Here is a 24,269-nt window from a genome sequence, read left to right as displayed (position 1 = left end):
GCACTCACATGGTCTGCATGCGGATGCTGATGTAGACTTCTGCGGCTATGATGCTCCTTCCTGCACACCCACCCGTTCCCTCTCCATCCCTCCATTCACAGCATCCACAGAGAGGGAGGACCGGGCGCTCCGCGGGACCATCCGTAGAATGAGGGAATCAAATCAGTGCCGTATTTGATTTCTTCACTTCTTTTCCTCGGGATGTGTAATCCTCGCGGAGATCTGATGTGACGTGATGTCGGGCCGCTAAAAGAGAAACACCCTGTCGGTGCCAAAGGGAGTAAATCCGCATGGCGCATGTGAGTGACCTGTCCGGGTTTTTTTTTTTTTTAAGTCACTGACAAGACCACTACTGCGCGTCACTAAAAATAAATAAATAAAATGAAACAAAAAGCTAGAAAACAGCTTCGTTTTGCAAAGAAAAGACAAATAATACCATTCGTACTATTGATGCTGCCTTGAGTAAAATTTAACAATGGTTGGAAAATAGAGGGATGACGCTTTCTCAACAGAAATTCTGAGAGGCAATAAATAGGCAATGATTTTCTATTTGGAGGACAACTCAAATTTTAAATGTAAAATACTAAAGAGCAAAGTGTAAGCAAATGATGCACTGAGGTGTTTCAACTAAAATGAACAGCTGTATCTGCTCTGCAGGTTATAATGCAGTATTTCCACCCCCCAGATTTCCAGATAGGAGATCAAATAGGCTGGGTAAAGAATGTTCTTCCTGGTCCATTATCTTGTGGCATCCTCATTTTACGTTGCATAATAGAGCAAGTGACAAAAAACAAAACAAAACAAAAAACTCTTTCTAGAGGTTTGTTACTTCTGGGGGTTGGTCTATTATAAAATGGCCTGCAGTTACGGCTGGTTGAACTTTGCATGCATCAAGAGGTGATAATGAGGTAAGTGATGGTGAGGTTGCCTGTGGTACAGTGCTGCTATCACTTGGACTATAAACACAAACACTGAGTTGGAATGAACTCCAACTTCAAATGTTTTGAATGATTCCTGCTGTATTCAAGTACTGCTCGAAGCATACAGCTCCACCTATAAATATAGATACAGATATATCTGACTGTCAAAGTTCTGGGCTGGAAACAATAGATTATTTTTTGTGTTTTTATTTTTATTTCTTTTTAACCAATTCAATCACCAGTTGCTGACATTTCAGCTGCTTACCAACTTAATTGTTCATTACACTGCTAAAATATCAATACATGTATTATGAGTAATATGACACAGTTGTGTTTCTGTGATAATAAAAATGATCAGAAACATGAGGTGATTAATTCATGATTTTTAGAAATAATGCAAATGATCTAAGTTAAACTTCATTATTTATGAAGCAGTGCCAACTCACTGCATGTTCTTGTCTGAATAATGAACCCAGTGAACCCAGAGTGGGGTTAGGGTATTAGAACTAGAGATAATTACAGTACTCTATCAATGTAATAGTGGGTTGATAATAATTTTAAAAATAAATCAGGAATATTTATTTGTAAATAACTGCTAGTATGCAACTAAAAGCTGGGGAAAACAACAAATAAGTAAAAATAAATTGTTTGTTGAAGACTCGTAGTCGTAGTAGACATCTTTCCGACAGTCAGTGAAGGTGGCCTTGTGACGTCGCTGCTGCCTTTCTCTACCTAGCCTAAATGGCGATTGCAACAGATCCGCATAGCACCGGGAGCGGATCGCAGTCAAACCTCGTCTGGGTTTGATTAAAACTATAGCCCGCCTAATGCAACAAACAAGGACCGTGAGTAACATGTTATATATAGATTCTGATTATTATGTACATGTTATGTTGGATTCGCTGTTATTCGAGCCGTTTAATCGACGTCGGCTTTGTGCTGCTTAGCGCTAGGAAAGCTGTACCACGTAGTCAGAAGCCTCCGCCAACAACGACCCCTTTGTTCGCGCTGTCGGCACATTTCTCGCTGGCTTGATGTTTTTTTTAAGTATATAAAATGAGTGATGTAGTGAGATATGTTTTCCACATATAATTTAGCTCATGTTAACGTCAAAGGGTGGTCGTGGTTATGTTCTAAATTAGATCAACGGCGGTCTCTCGCTTGCTTGCCGTTACTCTGCCATTCTTCGCTTTTTTTTTTCTCCCCCGCTAGCTAGTCAACAGAGACCGGGCGAGGGCCAAAAGTAGGCGCTGTGAACACGGTTATTCGTCTTTAATGTGTAGTATTCGTGTACTCTCGTGGATACTGATCTTCGTGAAGCTTCTAAATGTTATCTCTTTAATTTTAACGATACCTAGAAAACCGGACTAGCAGGCGCGTCACTGGAGCGGGGGAGGGGTTAGCTTCTCGTAATGTCACCGCGTTCAAAAGCCGGCCGAGCGAGGCAGCTTGTTGCTTAATGGAAATCCCTAACACATGTCAGCCTTACAGAGTGAGACATCTTCATAGAAGACGGAAACAATGTGTCAAATGATGGGCTCAAACCCAGTTTGCTCTGGCACAATACATGTGTTCTCACACTTATTTTTTGTTTTGTTTTTCTTTGTCTTTCAGGTTATATCCAAGTAAAATGGAGGATAGTTTTGATTGCGACTGTGGCGAGCTAGAGCCACCTGATCATTGAGGCTGAGGAATTACTTTAGAGACTTAAAGGCCAGACTCATTTCAATTTTTATAGACGACGTGAATTGACAGGAAAACTACACAGACAGATCTATACATATATTTACAAAGGAAAAAAAGAAAGAAAGAAAGAAAAGAATTAGCAGTGCGTTTACTCACATGAAGCTGCTCAGGACCAGTCATACACTGAATGTATTTGCACTGTGAGGATGCAATTACGTGCTTTTATAGTTTAAGATCGTGCCAGTGCGCTTTAATTTGCCTCAAAGACCATTCCATTTGCCGTCTGCAAACACTAGTTTACTTAGAGCTGTTCATTTAAATATATCCACACATTCAGGATTGGAGGATGAATTCAACTTTAAAATTTTCTCTCCTTACTCAAAATGGAAGGAAACTTTGACTACACATTAAAACCTTGCATCTGACAGTGACAGCTAGAGGGGGTGACTTGGTAGTCGTCTGTACAGGGGTCAGCGGAACCTCTGAAGCAAGGGGGGGGGCGGGGATTCCTCTGTTAAGTGCGAAAATTGGGCTTGAAACGGGCCAGAGGATTAACATTAGAGATAGCAGAAGCTTGGTGTAGAAGCCCACAAAAACAAAAAGTCATGGCAGAGAAGTTTGAGTCATTGATGAACATCCACGGCTTTGACCTGGGTTCTCGCTACATGGACTTGAAGCCTCTGGGCTATGGAGGGAATGGCCTCGTGTTCTCAGCAGTTGACACTGACTGTGACAAGCGTGTAGCCGTGAAGAAAATTATCTTGACTGACCCCCAGAGCGTCAAGCACGCCCTCCGGGAAATCAAGATTATCAGACGCCTCGACCATGACAACATTGTCAAGGTATGTTGGGAGGTTCAAAGTTTAAAAAAAAAAAAGAAAACGTTGCTATCTTTTTTTTATCTGGCTGTGACAGAAAATGAAAAGACTTCATGATCAACACATACCCTCCTTTTTATGGAACTAGGTGTTTGAGACGTTGGGCCCCAGCGGTCGCAGGCTAACAGAGGATGTGGTGTCTCTTACGGAGGTCAACTCGGTCTACATTGTGCAAGAGTACATGGAGACTGATTTGTGTCAGCTACTGGAGAGGGGCCTTCTCTCAGAGGATCACGCCCGGCTCTTCATGTACCAGCTCCTCAGGGGCCTTAAATACATCCACTCTGCCAATGTGCTGCACCGTGACCTCAAGCCTGCCAACCTGTTTGTCAACACGGAGGACCTGGTACTTAAAATCGGGGACTTTGGACTGGCACGCATTATGGACCCTCACTACTCTCACAAGGTAAGACCAATTGCAGAGTTTTGCTGGTCTGCTGTGGTTTATGATGGGTGGTTATAATGCAGCACAGGCTACAGCGCAAAGCAGAACAAATATAGCAGCGCTGGTGAACTCTTTGCCCATATACGAGTGCTCTGCTGCTCTGACACGAGATGTTTATTGCCCAGTAATGTGGTACTCCCCAGGGTGACGCAGTTTTTTGAGCAGGAAGTGAGCTAGAAAGGATGTGGTTCCTTGAGGTAAGGCCTCGCCTTCCCTTCTCATAAGTGAGGGTTGAAAACAAAGCCGTGGGAAACATTTTTTTCCATTATGTAAAAGTATAGACGATAAGAATTGGAGATTAGTTTGTGATAATGTGGCTTAATTAAGACGTGCTACAATAGGATCTCCAGCGGAGGGTGTGTGTGTGTGTGTGTGGGGGGGGTGTAATGTTTTCACAATGACACAAAACCGGAAGAGTTCAACGTTGCGCCTCCATCAGCTTTTAGAGAAAACTGACGAAGGCTTGAGGCTGCAAAAATTTGTTGTGGACATCCTGCTCTTAAAAAATAAAAATTGAGGATTTGTTACATCTGAAAGGAGGATGCTTTGCATGAGTTCTCTTTGCATGAGGTCATTGCTCCAATAAGCAAATTCTCATGCATGAGACTTTTAGAAGTGAAGACATTTGTGTCCCTTGCTGTTTTCTTTGATCATGGCTTTTCACTGGTTTCTGAAAGATGCTTACTGTAAACACGTGCTTAGAAAGCCAAATGCTGGCACGCCATCTGTTGAATGCACACATTTTAATGCTTTCTATAAAACCACCTTTGTTCTGTGAAGCAATGTAATTGTAGCATTAAAGAAGCTGTTTCTGTCTTCAGTGTGAGAAGAGTATAGATCAGCCTGTGTAATTGCAGCCACGTGGGAGGCCTGTGTAGCTCTTGTGTGTTGCTGTCACCTTTATAAAGGGATGAGGAAATTCCAGTTGATGGCCATATGGTGGTGTAATGTGAGGAAATCTAGGTTGGGAAGCCTGTCCCTCCCTCTGTGTCTCTGCCCGGATCTTCTTGAGGTGCTAAGGTGGTCAGATCCTTGCATGTGTCTCGGATTAGTCACAGAAGGGAAATGGGGCTCAAGTGATGGGTGATCTCACTGGATGGTACTGTCTCATTCATATCCATTACTCATCCAGGCTCCTGCCACACAATGCATCCCTCGAAATAGACTTACGCACCCTTGTTTACCATAACTGGCTTAATTGCCAGTTAAATACGAAAACTGCGTTTTGGTCATGTAGTCACATTTTCAGCTCTGACTGTTTTCATATGAGTCATGTCTTTTGAGACAGTATGTCACTGCGCACTAGGAAGAGTAAGGTAATAGTTGCTGGGAAGGAATGAGAGCTTCACAGTTTAGTGTCTGTAGCAGGCCAGATGCTTTAGAGAAGTTTTTATTTTTTCCCTCCTTAAGCTGCTTGCCTGGGGTCAGAGCTCAAAGATGTACTGCAGCAGATTACTGCTGTTTTGCTCAAAGATGGAAACGCTATAGTCAGATTGACTAACTGGTTTTCCATGAAGCTCTCCTTACTGTGTTTTTGTTTGTTTTGTTTTTGTTTTGGGTTTTTTCATTGTTTTTGTGATAATAGCTGTACCAAGGGGCAAAGTTAAGCTAGTATCTTTACCAACCACCTTTTTATGGCTCCTAGACTCATTTAAAGTGAGTGTCTAAGAACAAATGAGGCGTGTTTAAAAATGAACTTGGCACCCCCAGATAACACACCAGTGGCACAGCGTGAAGGTGTTAAAAAAACAGTTGGTTTTACTGTTGACCACATGCCACATTCACTGGGGGGCAAATGCTCTTTCACGACCACCCTCTACTTAGAGCATAGGGTCCGAGACGCAGTGCTGGAGTGCAATGTATTTGAATAACATCATTTCTTAAAAAAAAAAACAGCTCTATTTTTCAAGTGAACTTCAGTTTCTAGTTTAGCTTCGGTAATGTGATCTTGGATTCATGCATCAGTGGTGCATTCACCAGGCGTTTGTTTAATCCTTTCCTCCCACGCTTTTTCTTTCTTATAATGCCTTGGCTAAAAGACATCAACAGCTCATGGTTCCCTTTAGGCTTTTAATAATCCTGCATAGCTTTGTTTTAAGCACAACTACCTGTTTCTGTGGGGAAACAGTTTCTGTCTCTGTGAGCTTTGAGGTCTCGCCTAATAGTGGCTCATACTCAAGAATGACAAAAATTCACGTGTACTCATCCAACTTTTCCAACCCCAGTTCCCCTCCTTTTCCCAGCCAGCCCTTTGTCTCATTGTGGGAGCCTTGCTCAGAGCCTTATTTGAAGCTGATCTAAAGCCTGCGTTCGCTTTCAGTCTTGTCCCAAACTTTAGCTAGAGACTAAGCTGAACCAAAAGTCAGTCAAAGAAGCTTTTAACAGTTTTAAACAAGAATTGCTGAGGCTTTAACAATTTTTACTGTGTGTCTAAGTTAAGCAGTTTGAGTGTGTCAAAAATACATTCTCTAGAAGTGACATCCAGTCTAGTCTTCGCTATTCTTGTGATTTATCACTGAGAGATCGTTTGGCTTGGCAAACCATTTAAAGGTTTGTCTTTTTATGACGCCTAGAAAAAAGTGGCAAACTTGTCAGACATTCGCATAATTTTGTGCTGTGGAAACAGTTGTTTGCATGTTGCCTGTCAGACTATTGAATATTGAAAAAGTGTGATCTTGTGCTTGCCTGTGGTTTGGTATAATTTTCAGTAATTTGAGATGCTATAGAGGTGATAGCCGTGACGTTGTTAGGAATGTTATAAAAGACCTTCACAAGGTTTGTTTCTGCCACACATTCATCAAAGTGAACAATTCTAAGCCACAGCTGCAATAAAAAGCATACTTGACCCAGTTATTTAGCTACCACTGGGCCTGTCTGGTGCCAGACTTTACAAGATTCAGAATAAATGCAGCAAAGTTGACTTCAGGCTCAATGAGTTTTAGAGAGCTGGTTTTGATTATTCCACCCTGTACTTTCTTGATTTTAAACAGTAGTTTAATCTTGTTCTGCAGCAAGCAGATGTATCACAAATTATTCAGAGAAGCCAAAGATCCAGATGGAAATGTTTTTTTTTTTTTTCTTATTTATTAGGCGCACATCCTCCTCATTTAGTACTTGACAGTTGAACTCGGAAGTGAATCTGTATTGGCAACAAAATTGATTACTTATTTTTCGGTCAACAGCTTTATCCTGGATTGGGAGGTGGGGGAGGATCTTTCTGATTCTCCAGAAGCCACCTTTACTGACATCTGGTTAAACCTGCTTGAGGTTGCTCTGACTAACCACAGCCTGTCACATGGAGAGGCCTAGTTGTGAATCATTAAATGTCAGCCTGAGCTGTTGTAGATCCAGTAGTGAAGTTATTCACCAGCTGCTGCTGGAGGTACTGACATTGTTAATGCTTTAAAGCTTTATGGTGAATGGTCCGCTTGAAAATCTGTAAAAGAATTGAGCTGGAAGGTTCACCTAATGCACTTTATGCACTTAGCTGGTAGGCAAACTTTAATCTGTTCCTTTTAGTTCAGAGTCCATTACGCATTGTCCTTACTCTCTGCAATGACTCTTTCAAGCTAACCTAATTTACATTCTCTGTTAAGCTGGTTGTGTGTGTTTCTCCCCCGTAAACACAATCTCACAGGTCGGCTTTACCAGCTGCTTCTCAGAATGGGTTCTGGTCCCAGTCACTAGGTATGACCTGTCTATGTGCCAGACTATCTCTTAATTCCCCCCACCTCTTTACAATCTTCTCTCGGACAGACGGATTAGCTGGTTACCTGTAGGAAGGAATACATGTCGTGTCATTTATAGGTCCCATCAAAACAAGGGCTTGCAGGCACTTAAGGATAGGATGACATCAAGTATTTGTGGCTAAATTTGGGCAGAAATGGGAGCCTCCCACAGTGGTGAGCAGTCCATTTTGGTCCCACAAACTACCACTCCATGTGGGGGGGAAAAAGAGCGCAGCAAGGGTGTTGTTTTACCACTCCCCCTCCCCCCATTGAGTGAGTAGACACACATACAGAGGTCAGCTTCCTTTATGCTTGGTGCCCTCCTGGCCTTGTGACTAGTCAGGCACTGTTTGAGTGCAGGTTAGTGGCAGTGGGGTATTATCCTGCTCAGACTGCTGACATGGCCTGCTCTCCCCTCTTTTCATTGGTCTCTTCTTTTTTGGGCGGGGGGTCTTTGTATGCTGTGTGGTGTACGTGACCAGCACAGAGTACGGCTGTTAAGGAGATGGCACAGGGCTCTGAATGTTTAGCACAGACTTGCAGGATAGTGTCACATCTCCTGTTACCTGTATTGTGTGGCAAACGTGGAGGTACATGAAACAAGGGTAATCATAGCTTTAGAGCTGGGCGATATGAGATTTTTTCATATCACGATATGTTTTTTTTTTTCATTTCAGGCGATAACGATATCTATCACGATATAAGCCAAATAACTATATTTGTAAGATTTAAATGTGCCGTTGCTCACAAGTAAAATGTGAAATAATCAGCAGCTTGTTTTTATTTAAATATTTATTTCCCATAATAAGTTCAACAGGGTAGATGTACTTAAGGAACATGAGACTTTTTCAGATAAATAAAGGCAAATATTGCAAACTACACAAAAGGCAGCCACTAAAGCGTTTAAGTTTCAAAATAGAACAAACAAAACAGACTAAATTGTCAATTCCACTTAGAAACAAAATATTAATTCTAAAAATAAATCTTAGTTTGTTTTACAGAAGAACAGACAAAACTGACTAACTTTTGTCAATATCAAATAAACTGAGAACTAAAAGGAAATTCTCAATCTCTCCTTGTTGTATAGCTGAGCTTTTCAAACAGTTTTAACAGTTACTTTAGTCTGACAAAAGCCGAATGACGAATTAGCGCTTCCAGTCAGAGACTGAGGCTACGTCCACACGTACACGGGTATTTTTGAAAACTGAGATTTTCCGTTTTCGTTTTAAAAAATAATCCCGTCCACACATAAAGGCAGAAATGAAGGAAAACGCTGCTATGAACATGCCAAAGCAGCAGGTGGCGCTAGATTCCTAACCGTGCCGAAATGTTGGCCAATCAGAAGTCTAGAAGCCTCGGTGGGAAAAAGTAAACAAAGCTGGGGCATAGAAGCAGAACCGAGTCGTATGTGTGGACGGACAGTAACTGTGTGTATATGTAAGCATTTAAACACTGCAGAGAGTAGAATTAACAGTATTGTAGAAATTCATTTCACCGAAACAATAACGTGGCGCACAGTGTGACGCATGCACCAGTTTATTGTATTTCCAGACTTGCTTTCGGCACAATTTACAGTGCACGCTACTCTGTTTTTTGTCAGACTTGAAATAGCCGAAATACCTTCACACTACGGAACTTCTATGGCTCTTCCGTTTGACAATCTCTCCGGCATTGGAACCATCATCTGTTTTCTCTTCGGTCACGCTCGGTTGATTTTTCTAGTCGGCACACTCATTTCCTCCATTACGCGCTGGCTCCATTACCCGCTGGCTGCTTCCCAAACAAACACACGTGCGGCTTGGCACTTGTGCTGTACGTAACAAGTCACGCGACGTGACGCTGCGGCTGTGATTGGTTCGGCTCTGCGCTACTTAATTTGGATTGGCTGACCTTTTATTTATTTATTTATTTTTTTGAGGACAAGAGCGGCGAGGTCTATCGCGATAGCTTAATTTCTCTATCGAGTAAAAGTTATATCGCGATACATGTCGTTATCGTTCTCGCCCAGCTCTACATAGCTTTTATTGTGAATCACTGCAGACTTATGAGCATCTTACCTCTGAATGAAAACAAACTGAAAGTAACTTGTCACTCATAAAAAAATAATAATAACAATAATAATAATGATAATGCTGCACTATTTCCAGTACTGTAATGTATTTTTTAGAGGGTTACAATTAATGTCTGGTTTCCCACCACGACAGGGCCATCTCTCTGAAGGTCTTGTCACAAAGTGGTACAGATCTCCTCGCCTGCTGCTCTCTCCTAACAACTACACCAAAGCCATCGACATGTGGGCTGCTGGCTGCATCTTTGCTGAGATGCTCACAGGGAAAACCCTGTTTGCAGGTAAATGTTGACTCAGTTTGTTATGTCAGACTCACTCCTCACACCTTGTGTAAAATCAGTCTTTAAGGTGGCTCAAGTGACAGAGTTAAATGTCAAGTATAGGTGTGATGACACATATGCTAATTTTGTTTGTTAAACACATGGTAAACCAGACAGTCTGGTTTGACTTTGCGTATTCGGCCGGTGCAGGGAGAGACTGTTCTTGTTAAAACAGCCTTGAGCTGACCACAAGGCAAATGAAATCTCAATTCCCATGATCTGAAGCAGATCATGGGAATCGAGGCTGCCTCACTCAAACTCCCTCAGTCATGCAGAAGTTGAGTCATGGGTTCTCTTCTAAAAAACTCCATAATATTTCTGTTTGCTGTTTCAGGAGCTCACGAACTGGAACAGATGCAGCTGATCCTGGAGTCAATCCCTGTACTACGAGACGAAGACCGCCAGGAGCTCCATAGCGTAATTCCCGTCTTTATCCGCAATGACATGACCAAGCCTCACACACCATTGGCCAAACTGCTGCCTGATGTCAGTCCGCAGGGTAAGTACCACTTTAATTAATCAGAAGTACTTGGAGCCTTATGAAGTGCTTGTGAACCCAGGGTCATGGTCGTGTACTTCATAGATCACATCTCGTATTTCCAGCTTGATAATCTCATTGTCCTTCTCCTTTACAGCCCTTGATTTCCTGGAGAAGATCCTGACCTTTAACCCCATGGATCGTCTGACTGCGGAAGAGGCCCTGGCACACCCCTATATGGCTGACTACTCCTTCCCCCTGGATGAGCCTGTGTCTCTGCACCCCTTTCACATTGAGGATGAGGTAGATGATATCCTGCTCATGGACCAGAGCCACAGCCACACTTGTGACAGGTGTGCCTTCTCACTTATTTCCCTCTCACATATTCTCTTGGGATTAACTTCAGCGGAATTTGTTTTGCTGTGCTTGCTGCAAGTGAGCAGCTCTCACTGTTTGACTAGAGTTTATTTGCAAACTTAGTCTGTATATGACTGTTGCTAATGAAGTCTTTCTATTTCTTTATCCATTAGGTATCATGAGAGCCAGTTCTCAGAAGCTGACTGGCACTTGCACAGCACCCATGACCCAGACGAAGTTCAGGTTGACCCAAGGGCACTCTCCGATGTAACGGACGAAGAGGTCGTCCAGGTGAGTTATTTTTGACAAACGCTTCAAACCTACTATCAAAACTATTTTCACTGCTTTTTCAGAACCTTAAGGGTGATTAATTCTGGGCAAGGAAGCAAGTATTGGATTGATCTTAAAGCGGTATACATCAATAAAAGCCTTAAGGCCGGGTTCCCATTCATAGATTGAGCTTTATTGCTAACATAAATAAACATTATTTCAGAGGCGGCCTTCCTTGAATTTTACATGTATTTTTGTTTGGATAGGCTTAATCCATGTCTGAAAAAAGCTAGGTGCAAGAGAGCTCATTCCTTACTAATATAAATTGGATTTAAATCAGTACTGACTTAAATGATCAGATTCTGAAAGGTAGCTGTTGTCTTTTTCTAGGTGGATCCTCGTAAATATGCTGATGGAGATCGAGAGAAGTTCCTGGACGAGCCGTCCTTCGACTACTCAACCCCATTCCCACTAGAGAGATCTTGGCAGGATGACCACCACGAGAACAAATACTGTGACTTGCAGTGTAGCCACACCTGTAACTACAAGGCTGTGTCGCCCTCCTACCTGGACAACCTCATCTGGAGAGACAGTGAAGTCAACCACTACTACGAACCCAAGCTTATCATCGACCTCTCCAACTGGAAGGAGCAGCAGAGCAAGGAGAAGGCAGACCGCAAGTCCAAGAGCAAATGCGAGAAGAACGGGCTGGTAAAGGCTCAGATCGCATTAAAGGAGGCAGAGAAGAGCCCTGTAGAGAAGGACAAAGTGCAAGAGAAACACCAGACGGAAAAGCCTCAGAGCCAGCAGAACCAAGGCTTTGACTTTGACTCCTTCATTGCCAGCACCATCAAGCTGAGCCTGCAGCCGGAGCCCTGTCAGGAGGTGACCCTGCTCAACGATGTGGGGCTCCTGAATGAGGTGGGCCTCCTGAACGAGCTCAACTTTTCTGTCTCCCAGCTCGAGGCTCCTCGCTCAACCTCTATGTCCAAGTCCATAAGTCAGGAGAAGGAGGAGAAGTGCCTGGTAAATCTCGCCCAGCTAGGTGGCGGAGGGCTGGGAGTGGTCGGCGGGGACTGCGTCTGGCCTGCTCGCCCCTGGGAGAGCTCTGGGGACACGGTCGGAGAGAATGGCATTTTGATAGACGAAGCGTGCTGGGACATTGGCAAAGAGGACCACCTCCAGAAGGAAAGCCCTTACACCAGCTACCTGGACCACCTGTTCAGCAGGAGGGAAGAAGCCGTCTCCGAGACTGCCAGCCCGCAGATTGGGTCCCCGGTGGTGAGAGAGCTAGACGAGAGCTTCCTTGACAGAAGCACGGAGATTGTGCTCAATATGCAGCTGGACTCTCTGGCCCTTCCTGGCTTTGACAGCACTGATGAACTGCCTCTAAAATCCATCCAGGCGTCCCTCACCCCCTGCGCTGTCAAATGCTCCCCACAAATTGCCCACAAAACGTACAGCAGCATCTTCAAACATCTTAATTAAGGAAATGTATATCTTCCTCACAGTGCAAAATCTAGGCAGTTTTGTTTTTATGTTGCTTTTTTTTTTTAAATAATATGGTATACTGTACTTGAATCATTTCATACCTTTTTTTTTGTTATTATTATGTTTGTTTGTTTGTTTGTTTTTTTAAAGAGTCGAAAAGGGTGATTTTATTTAAAGAGTTTTGATCATCACTCTGAGCCTTGATCACCAGGCCTTCATGGGTTAATGTCTACACCCTCATTGCTATACTGGCATGTCAGTCGCACATTTAAGTACTGTAGATGAAAGAGGAGCGGGAAAGAAGTATCTAGAGGAGGGAGGATGAGGTAGAGAGGATTTAAGAGATGAAGTTTGGCCGTTCTGGGTGTGACATAAAGAAGGAAGGTAGACGCTAACATTGCTGTGGGGTTTTAAAGTGCTCTCAAACAGCCTTTCCTGGGGTGGGGTGTCTTGTTCGTCATGTTTTTTTTGTTTTTCCTTCTTTTTAAAATATTCTTTGACCTTCTGACATTTTTTTTTTCCCTGAAGAAAGCTTCCTTGAAAACCCTTTCATACTGTAAATCTGACACATGATGCCAGCAGCAACCATTATCGTAGGCGTTAATGTAAATGTGTTATCTACCTCAAGGTAACAGCCGCGAGAGACACTCGAAGCCGCACTAGTGCTTTACACACATGACCATCCTCATACCATGAAATGAAGTGGTCGCGTAGATGAAATCTGTCTCACTTTAGCAATTAACATAGTGAGGTGTTTCAGTAATCATTTATTTATTTCTAGCAAAATGTGCGCTATTTATTTTATCAAAATGTGTTATTTCAATGTGATTATTGAAGATTTGAGGAGTTGGGCAGACTTCCATTTTCATTTTTGGCACTATACGGGCGTGCAAGTGTTCTTTTGTTTTAAGGTAGGATGCATATTCATGTGTTATGTTGAAGTCGAGGCTTTCCATTTTCCATCAATACTGTTCTAATGGATATCTTTTTTTTTTTTCTTTTTTTTAAAAAATGGGTGCGTTTTGTCTTTAGTGGAGAAAAAAATTATTTTATGGTTTAAAGAAGCGCCTAAAAGTCTTAATTTTTTTTTTATCCAAATGTAAAAAAATAAAATAAAATTAAAGTTGCGTGCATGGAGGCAGGAGAAAGGTACAGTTAATGGTGAGTATAATGTACGTCAGTTTTAATTGTACTTTTTTGTTTTTTGTTTGTTAAATTTCTATGTACTTTTTCCAGGCAAGCATGATGAAATTAGGTTAAGGTGTAGCATGTAGAACACTTACGGACTTTTTTTGTAATCATTGGTTCCCCTGTTCTACAAAATATCTCAATAAAAATTATTGGCAGAGAGTTTAGCCTCTTCTTCCTTGTTCTTGATCGGGGATTGGCCCCGTCATAAACCTGGTCCTTGGAGAAGACGTGCCGCCAAATCTACGTGCCACTTTTAAAGTCCAAGTAAGCAGACTGGATTTCACTGGAAGTGCTGGGGACACGGGATTTGAATCACCAGCTAAATGTAGCTCTGGTTGAGACCACCATATTTCAAAGCTGCCAACTTGGTTTCCACCTGCTTCTCATATAAAATGCTACAGAGAAGCGAGCAGGATTACACGACAAGTACTTTTCCATTCTACAGTCCTGTTCTCTAACACCGACGCAGCATAACTACATTTCCAAACTTCCTGTTAGGGAACAACTTCACGAGATGAAATCGGACTGTGGAGAAATAATAGGTTTTTGTAGGGTGTGGTGACATTGTCAAAGTCACTCTGACAGTTCATTTTCACATCAATCGTGCAGGATCGTAGGGTTGTTTGGATTTTTGGGGGGTGGGTGTACTAAAATGTGCAAAGACAAGCTTGTCTGGCTCACATTAAAGGCAGTGATTCTAAGTGAGGTAGAGCCAGTTTTAATCAACCAGTGGGCTGATTGGGATGCTTTGGTTCATATTCTTGGATGGCATGATTTTGTCTTAAAGCCAAATCTTTCTAAACAAGTTAGTACTTGTGCACGAGAATGGGCATTTCTCTTTTAGCATTGGAAAATGTTTTAGTCGCTAAACACGGTTGTCTACAGTTTGTAGTCATCCATTTTCTTAACTGCTTATGATGTCCAGGATCACAGTGGAGCTGAGGCCTATCCCAGCTACATGGCGCAAAAGGCAGGGTACTTCCAGTTTATCGAAGAGCTGAAAACGGAGACGATTCGCATCTTAATTAAACTACCTGGAGAGATTCTGTGTAGGCACGGGGACTGGGAGAAACTCCGGACCCCGCCTGGAGATCCTCTTGCTGTGACAGCGCCTCCCAGTTTTTATTCATTTATTCTCTGGCAGTAGAAACGCTTTGTTCTCCAAAACATGGCAGCATTAATCCACTGTGTATGTCATCACATGCAGAACAGTTTATCTAGTTGTCAAAATCTGCCAATGCCACTCCGTGCCAAGTCATGAACGTGAACATTGTAAAAAAACATTTATAGAACTTGAGCGCAACAGTTGGATGAACATATCACAGGGAAACAGCCTGTCTGTGATAGGGGAAGAGGAGTGTGGTGGTGTAGCGAAGGACAGATAACCGACGCGAGGGATGCTGCGTAAACGGCGGTTCTTCCTCCGTTACACTGCAGAGGGACAGCACTGGGTGTGAGGCTGATTGAGTGACAGGCTGTCCCGTGATACCCGGCACTGTTACGTTACTGTAATACACTATTGCACACACATAATCCCTGTGGTTTGTTCTCAAAGTGTGTGTTTTTGATGTTCGTGGTCTATATAAGTTATGTGCAGTGCTTGTGTTGCTAGTTTACAGTACTGAGTCACCCTTAGAGGGTAAAAGAGCCCCTCCCAGGTCACAGTACACACCAATGCTCTTTCTCTTTATAAAACTTGAAATCCCCATTTGAACATTTTTAAATGTGATCCACAAAGTGAAGTGAAGCATATAAAGTCTGGTCACGCAGAAGCTGTTTTACCCAGTTAAGCACGTCTCTAACCCAGAGCTCACGAGCCTCTGGCTGACTCTTGGCTAGAATGCGTTTGTTTTGAGTGGCAAGGCTTCTCTTAATATGTTACTGTTTGCCCATTGAGGGCAAACTGCTTTAATACTGCCTTACAGTGTGCACAGTCCTCTGAGCAGGCAAGAGTCTTTATTTTAAAGTAATTTAAAGTAATATTAGAGAGTGAGGGGGGGGGGAATCGTGGTACAAAGGTTGGAACCCGTTGTCCCTCAGTAATCAGCTACAGCTGGGCTTGGATTTTTCACCGCAGCTACTTCGTGCTGCGAAAAAATTAGGCCAGCTCTGTCTTGTTTTTCTGCCTTCCTAGTAACGACACAAGACGCGGCCACTGTGATTAAACCCTGCTTGAATACTGAGATGAAAGCCAACACCTGATTTGCATCAAGTGCAAGAGTAAGAGGCGTGCCCAACAACCAAATGTAGGCCAAACACTCTGAAGAAAGCACTCTTTCCACCACAACAGCACGTATTCCACATCTTCCCTCTGCAGTATTTTTTTTCTTTTTACTGCAGCTTCATATTTGCCTAGATTTATGTGTCGATCCTCTCTGTTGTCATTCCCCACCCGAGGTCTTCCTCATGCCCTGGGCCTGTCAGGTGCCACCAGGTTAAAAATAAAATCCAGCAGCACCAGGATAAGCAGCTCAACTCACCATCAATCAGCTGACAGTAGCTTACCACATCGCCTCCTAATTCAAGGTTATGAATGCTATTCTCTTTCCTGGGAAGCCAATTAAAACTCCTAGATGAGGAACTGCTTAAGCTTCCACAGAATTTCCTTCAACGGCGAGCCCTAAAATACCTCGTGTAAAAGCGGTGACCTGCTTGGCACTGGCTGCAGGTTTTGCACTCGGGCTGAACAAACGTAGGGACAAAGCTTCCGGCAGTTATCTGCCACAAATCGAGACTGCTCATTATGGCTGCACGGTGTCAGGATGTGTGTCCATATTCAGACCAGAGCTGTGCTGAGCACCGGTCACTAAAGTTAGAACACAAAGTGCCTTTATAAATATAGACGTCGCCACTTTGAAAGCTTCGACTCTGGCCAAAATTACAGCCTGTCCCGACCACTGATATCAATGTGTCGTTTCTAAGCTTTGACATCACAGTTACAGATTCTCCTCAAACTGGGAGACACTGTATAGTGGAGGGGAACGAATATTTGCAGTACTTCTGACTTGAATCATGCACTTTATATTAATACATTCCAGCTTGGCTGCTTCTCCAGTAATGGAAATTAAAGCAGTCATTGTGTGGCTGGGAGGGCAGGGGGGGAGACACGAACCCTTTTCTGGCCTCCTAAAGGAGAAACGTGCTGGTAAGACTGCTGGATGCACAGCAGCCAGTCTTTCAGTGTTGTTTAAAACTTGAAATCCAAACTGTAGAAAAAGTCACAGTACGCAAAATAAAAGTCGTTTTCATACTCGTCGTTTTAAGAAGAGAACGAAAACGCGCCGGCACTCACTTTAGGACTCGAAGCACTTTTGGGGCCGCTGTGATAAACAACAGCAGCTAACATAATAATGTGCCCTTAATCAGAGAAAAACAATCTAAAAACCCGTTGATATTCACAGAGTCCTCGTCACAAAATGTTCCCTGTGCCTGCAGAGTAGCAACAGCTGTTCCCAGTGAAGCCCATTTATTACACAGAGACGACCAATTTAGCTGAAGAGGGTCCATTATGAAACAATTTTCTTTTGTGTGCATGTGTGTGTGCATAAGCAACGGAAAGGACAAAAATATGACATTTTGTGGTGTTATACAATCAACATGTTCCATTTTACTAAATTAGATTGTAGTAATAAAGTGATTTATTAGGACCAAAGTGCTTCTTGAAACTAGTCTGCCACTACTGAAATGCTTCCCAACACTTACTTGGGCAATTATGCTGAAGCTTGATCTAAATGAACTTTAATTTCAAGCATGTATTCTGAGTAGAAACAGCTTAAACAGGTTTGCAGACTTTGGCCCACAAATAAGGTTTTAAATATATCCGTGTTCTTTTTGGAGACCATCTTTGCTGTTGCACAGTTCTCCCATAAATCCCAGTGTTGGATTCTTTAGGTGCCATCATGCTCTCTCCCTCCCTCTCTTTGTTATAATATCTCTGACATGCATTCTGGGGAGAGTTTCCTCACTTCCCTCTCAGCGTGTCTGCAAGGAAAACAAAAAGAGTCCCTGAGAAGGAATCACCTGCTGTGTGCAGGACTAAAGGTTCAGGTCTCAGAAAGTCTACAGATTCTCACTGTGTCGACTGTTCGTTCATAATCAATTATTACGGCGATGCTTTAGATGAGGTACGCTGAGTCATAGATGCAACGTTTGTGTTATATGCACACCCTCTTCTGGCTGGTGCTACTTTAAGGTACCTATGAAATTTAGACCACTGTTATGGAGCAGTGTTAGCACAGCGCTCTTGGTATGTTTTTTCTTTCTTAGAATTGTGTAAAGAATAAACAATTCTGATTAATTACACAATCACTAATTATAAACTGTTTATGATATTTAATGGAATATTGCACTCCTGTGTTTCAATGGCACATTGTGTTATGCAAGTACATAATGTTAGATGGCTAGTTGATCATTAAACCATTGGGCTGAATGGTTTATGATTACAGTCTCCGAATAGCCGCAAAACTACCTCCTTCTGTTCACACTGCAGGTCTTAATGCTCAATTCCGATTTTTTGATCAAATCCGATTTTTTTGTTTGCTTGTTCACACTACAAATAAAATGTGACAGCAAACGCGCTCTAGTGTGAACCCTCAAAGCGGCCTGCATGCGCAAAAGAAGACGTCACACACAACGCGCTCTGTTTAGACCCAGACCAAACACTATTGTTTGACTGATGGCCTTAATATGAAACACTTGTTTCAGACTTTACGTTTTCCAATTTTGCTTTAAGTTATAAAGTTATGTTGTTATTTACATTTGGCCTAATAATGATCCTTATTGCTGTTTTAGAGGAGCGGTGCTTCAAAGGATAGTTGCAGATTTCTGTCAGAATCTGCAGATTATACAGTACAAATAAAATGTTCACGTTTCCACAACGCTGTCTTTCCAACAGTTTCACTAACATCTAGACTGGATGGCCAGGAAGCGTTCACGATGTCTTCTCGGGCGCTGATAATAGGCGTCTGTCTTGTGTCAGTGACGTAAAAGACGGATTTAATGCGACATGACCATTCACACAGCAGTCGCTTTCTAAAACATCAGATATGTATCAGATTCAGTACCACATACGAAAGTGACCCAGGTCGGATTTGAAAATATTGGATTTTTTGCTGTTCACACTGTCACACCATGATCGGATATGAGTCGCATAGGGTCAAAAAAGTCAGATTTGATGCGCTTTCGCCTGCAGTGTGAACGTGGCCTTAGAGTGCTAAGAACTTTTCCTTTTATTTGTCAGCCTCAGACATGGCACTGGTTTTTGCAGCTCTGTCTCTGCTGACTCTCTGACTGCCGTTCTGTTGAAAACATAAATATTGTGCAGGCCTCCCTCGTGCTCTCACCCATGTACACATGACCCGTTGGGTTGTTCTGTGGTGTCCAGCTTTGGGGCGTTGTGGTCTGGGGACTCCATGGATTGGGTTTGTTCCAAAGCATCCCACTGATGCTTTGCATTGACATCTGAGATGTTTGGAAGCTGGGTCAACGCTGTCCAGCTGGGCAAGGCTGCTGCCATCAGGGAGCATGATTACCAAAACACTGCACACTCAGTCAAAGAGACAGGGCCCAAAGTTCCCCAGAAGAACATTGCACTGTAAGAGGATAATGACTGTTATTCAAGTCATCTGTCAATGGTTTTAATATTGTGACTCCATTAGGAATTCATTGTTATTTAAACAATTTCTAATCAATATATTGTTCCATTAGACAATAATAAATGTGCTTTTCTATCAAAAAAGGATCTTTTGAAGTGATCCCAAGCCTTTGACCAGTAATGGCAGATCTGTATTTATGTGGCTGAGCATGACTGAGAAAAAAAATGAAAGTGAAAGAGTGAGTCAGAGAAAGAGGGGGAGAGAGAGTCTTATCAGTCCTCATTTTCCACACAGTGGCCAGTTTTCCAAGCAGGGCTAAAGAAAAAACCCCCAAAAACCTGCACACATTCCTGCCATAATAATGAGTCCTTATTTTTTCCAAAACAATGTTGACCTTGTCCAGGAAGTGGACTTTTTTCCACTGCGGTGTCATTACAGACACACAGAGAGCTCAGTTTACAACAGAGGTACACAGCTGATGCGTATCTCGGCAGCAGACTGCCACGCACATTACACTGTATTGTCTGACTGAAGCTCAGCATAATGCATTTTCCACCACAGAAGGCACAAAAGAGTACTACTTAAACATGCATACACGCTTACGCGTCCGTGTGTGTGTGTGTCTGTGTGTGTGTGCATGTTATAAAACCTACCAGGGTACACCTGCACTTTACAGAAAAACGTAGCGATGCAGTGTTCTCTGCTGATTCATCCAGAAAAAAGAAAGACAGAAAAGAAAAAAATGAGGAAGCATCACAAATTATGTTTCACCTCCAGTGTTTACGTAATTTTGCTTCTGGTAAATATTTCCATCCGATCGTGACCTGAGTCGTTCTCACGCCAGTTTTCTTAAATTAGACCGAGGATCATCATCATCAGTTTTACTGCCTTCTTATTGACTGAGGCATAAACACATCTTCTTTCATAACAACGTCAAAGGACTGTGCCTAACTATTTCTGTAATTATTATTATAATTATTAATAAATCTTTAATTTAAACAGGTATTCTCAATGAAATCAAGATGTCTTTTTTTCCAAAGAGAGCTGTTTACAAAAAACTGAAAAAGTGAGACAAACACATGTTAAAATGACACAACAGCAATTAAGAAAAACACGGGCGAGAGTAGCCACAGATAAATACATGTAATCTTTTAGATTATCTTTAGACAGTTTGTTACCAACAGCTTGTTGCCAAAACCCCCTCAAAAAACAGATATTTTGCTCTCATTCTTCTATTTTAGTCCATGAGGAATGTCAAAGATAACACAGTCTGGCAGACATGAAATTTGCCGAAAACTTGGCAAGTGTTAGCATGGCATCCTAAAAAAATCTGAGGAAGTACTGAGAACTATCTGCAGCAGAAGAACTGAAAATCATGTCCTTAATAAATAGAGAAAATGTGGGAAACACCAGATATCTCACCAGGATGTGAGAGATGCATCTGGCTCTTCAGCTGATCTGTCTACTGTTCACTGAAGCCTCGCCAGAAATCATCATGTCATTCCTAAAGAAGGGAAACAGGAAGAAAAGTTGGAGTTATGGCAAATTACACATGAACTGACTGAAAATGTGGTGGCAACAGGTCTTATTGGGGGATGTCTGGAGGTCAGGAGAGAGGTATGACAGAAAACTGATGGAATTATGATCACAGAAAAGTGCTGTCAGATGATCCCAGATCCACCATGCAGTAGAAAAATCACACAGTAAACACTATCAGTTGTGGACTGGCCTCCCCAGAGCCTGGACCTCGACATTACTGAAGCAGTGTGTGATCGTGTTGAGAGAAAGTAGAACAAAAGGCAGTTAAAATCCAAAAAAGATGGAGCCCTACCAATTATTGACTTTCAAGATTGTACAAACTCAAACTCAAAAACAAAGAATACATTTTCTCTTTTTCTAGTCTAATCTAAAATGAGTCAGGTGCAAGCAGGGATTTGATTCCTACAAATATTTAACTCATGTAACTAGAAATTAAAAGATCTCAAAATGAATCTACAGTATAAGTGATGTTGGACATGGGCATGTGTGAAAGAGAACTAGCCTGTCATTTTCAAATGAAGAGACAACTCTGGATCATATTTACTTGGTTTAAAATCTGTGTTCATGTATTTTGCAGACAACAGAAGAGTTTCCAGAAACACGATGTGCAGGGTAGCTGATTTTCTGACCTGTCTTCAATCACAAACAGAACAAAGGAGAAGCAGAATGGGGGCAGGAATAATGTCTTCAGAAGATAATTTAAGGATTTGAGTGGTATTACGATGCAAACTATTGCCTATCTTCAAACTCCTACATGAAATAAAATCATCACCTTTTGGGGGAGTATTTTCTACTCGGTGTGTGGGAGACTTGAAGTGGACACTTCAGACTGAAACACATTTTGTAAACAGTGGTTATTTGATTATGTTTCTTTGGGTCTAAATGAATTAGAAATTAGACAAAGCTCAAAGAGTGTGCTGAAGGAGAGACGATGCCCTTTGATATTAATGGATTAACATATTTTAAGCGTAAAGTGGATGTGATTTATGCAAGAGAGCTTCCCGAGCCCTCGAGGTAATTGTGCGATTCTTCCACCCCCGGTGACAGAAGGCAGGGTATTATCACGACACTCGGCATATACTTTAGATCCGCTGTGGAAAAACACCTTTAAAATTCATCTCATGAGTTAGAATTATGCAGTTTTCCTACAAAAAAAAAAAGAAATGTGCCACTTTCTCAGAAAGAATGACGTCATTATAATTTTACAGAGGCTACAGGTAAAAAAATCAGGCGAGCTTTAATCAGAAAGCAGGATTGCCGTGAAATGAACGCGGGCATTCGTGAGGCTCGTGTTTGCAATTTAGATAGAGATGCGACACCCTCTTCGTTTTCGTCCTCTCTGCCAAATTTATCTGCATTTCACAGCCAGATCGCTTGTGATATTATCTGTGATTAGGGTTTCGAGCAGGTTATCTGTTCACATATGGCGAATGTTGGATCAGCTCTAACGAAGGCAAATACGTGTTTTGTCAAAACACAAAATGTTGGCTGAGTAATTTGGCTGGAAGTGAGCAGACTTAATTTCTTGAACTGATCTGGTGCTGTTGCGAGCAGCTCTGTGAAACAACAGCACCAGTGTCACTGAGGATGGTGAACTCAAATCCATGACACTGGAACTCACAGGTTCACACCGGTTCACGTCTGCACCTCTGGATCCAACCTCGCACCACCTACTGATAAGAAAAGCAGCAGTAGAGACAGTTTACACAAATGCACAGATGGGTGACAAATTAAAGGAAAAACCTGAACCATTAAATCACTATGGAAAAACCTTTAAGCTTTTTCAATGACTTACCCAGAATTGGTAACTGTAGACTTTATGGCTGCTTACTATGTGGAGAACAAAAAACTATTTGGAGTAACATTTTTCTCTCCCACAAGGGAGGGAGTATACGATCAGTTGTGGTTTCTTTATCTGTTTGTTAGGAGTCTAGCAGCCACAGACTTCAAGATGTCATTTTAAAATTTTGTGGAATGGTAGACACCAGTAACACCTCAAGCTGACTTAATTTGGGTGAAAACTGGGTCAAGGTCACACCCTTTTGTGTGTGTGTGTGTGTGTGTGTGTGTGCTCCCTCAACAAATGTCACAGTTGAGGGAGCTATATTTGATTTCTTTGCCCGTAAGAAATGCCATCCATCTAATTTAGGGTCACAGAGCATGGAATCGATCCTGTCTGTCTTAGGACAAGAGGTGGATACGCACTGGACAGGTCACCGGTCTCTCACAGGGCTAACACAGAGAGATGACCATTCACACTCACGTTCACACCTATGGGCAATTTAGAATCACCAGTTAACCCACTAACTGCATGTCTTTGGACTGTGTGAGGAAACCGAAGCACCCGGAGAGAACCCAAACAGGCACAGGGAAAACATGAAAACTCCACACAGGAAGGCCCTAACTACATGGTGGATTTGAACCCAAGACCTTCTTGCTCTGAAGCAGCAGTGCTAACCCCCACACTTTTCCTCAATTCCTTCTAATCCAAAGTGGTGTCACCTTTACCCAACTTTCCCAATTCCTGCTGTTATTGATGCAAGTTGTGACCCTTGAGCAAGGCACATGAACTTGAGCTGTTCTGCTTGTTGGGAAACAGATCAAGCTATTTGCAGCTTTCAGGTCTGTTTCTCCAGGCTGCTGTGTGGATAAGAAAAAAACTGAAATCATACGACTAGCTTTCACAGCCATTCACTTTAAATATGTATTTTTTTCCTATTGCTTGGAGCCACAAAATAACTAATAAAAAAGGCAACCAAACAGAGCTCGGCTACCATTTGTTCTTTTAAGAGCCCAGTAATTGAGTTTTAATCACAGGTAAATTAACACATATTTACACTCATAGTTTGTCTCAGGTTTAAAAAAAAGCATTTTGGTTGAACACCCCACCCATATGATCCATCAAAACCACAAAGCTTTACCGGTATCTGCTTCCATCACTGGCCCTTTCACTGTTTTGCAACAGTAATCCAGACCTAAGATCATACCTTTGCAACTCCAACCGCAAAACAAAGCAACAATTACCAGCACACAAAATGAATGGGCCAACTCAATACTTAAAATGGATTCAACTGCACCTTTACTGCAGAGATCTGGGTACAATCCTGGATGCTGATCCCTTTGCCTTTGTGCATACAGGTTGACAGTCTTTACTTTTAATATGCTACATGGCTTTGTTCAAAACAGATCCTCAACATTTTTACCTGAAGGAGGGACTCCTGCTCTTTTCTTGCACCTTCTGGGGTCTCTTCCAGACCCCTGCCCCATTATAGACGTTTTACCGGCAGTATAGGGGTTGTTTCAG

The 24,269-nt window shown here is 42.3% G+C and overlaps 1 protein-coding gene across 1 annotated transcript; it reads left to right on the top strand.

Moving 5' to 3' along the window:
* The first annotated feature begins 1,611 nt into the window (after positions 1-1,611).
* mapk6 (mitogen-activated protein kinase 6) lies at positions 1,612-13,991 on the top strand. The gene is made up of 8 exons (XM_085404910.1): positions 1,612-1,765; positions 2,535-3,448; positions 3,573-3,890; positions 9,862-10,006; positions 10,380-10,544; positions 10,681-10,876; positions 11,054-11,171; positions 11,541-13,991. The coding sequence occupies exons 2-8, from the start codon at positions 3,212-3,214 to the stop codon at positions 12,636-12,638; spliced, it is 2,277 nt and encodes a 758-aa protein (XP_085261036.1). The 5' UTR covers positions 1,612-1,765; positions 2,535-3,211; the 3' UTR covers positions 12,639-13,991.
* Positions 13,992-24,269: the final 10,278 nt, after the last annotated feature.

The sequence above is a fragment of the Rhamphochromis longiceps genome, linkage group LG1 (genome assembly GCF_057381845.1).
Source record: "Rhamphochromis longiceps isolate RC_006_pf linkage group LG1, R_longiceps_female_GT1.1, whole genome shotgun sequence".
Lineage (NCBI taxonomy): Eukaryota > Metazoa > Chordata > Actinopteri > Cichliformes > Cichlidae > Rhamphochromis > Rhamphochromis longiceps.
This window is presented reverse-complemented; position numbering and strand designations above follow the sequence as displayed.

What these genes read in the sequence shown, in the direction of transcription:
- mapk6 (XM_085404910.1), top strand. Translation starts at nt 3,212, where the DNA reads ATGGCAGAGAAGTTTGAGTCATTGATGAACATCCACGGCTTTGACCTG. An exon ending in GCCTGATGTCAGTCCGCAGG is followed by an intron (nt 10,545 to 10,680) that starts GTAAGTACCACT and finishes TCTCCTTTACAG; the next exon opens with CCCTTGATTTCCTGGAGAAG. An exon ending in CACAGCCACACTTGTGACAG is followed by an intron (nt 10,877 to 11,053) that starts GTGTGCCTTCTC and finishes TTTATCCATTAG; the next exon opens with GTATCATGAGAGCCAGTTCT.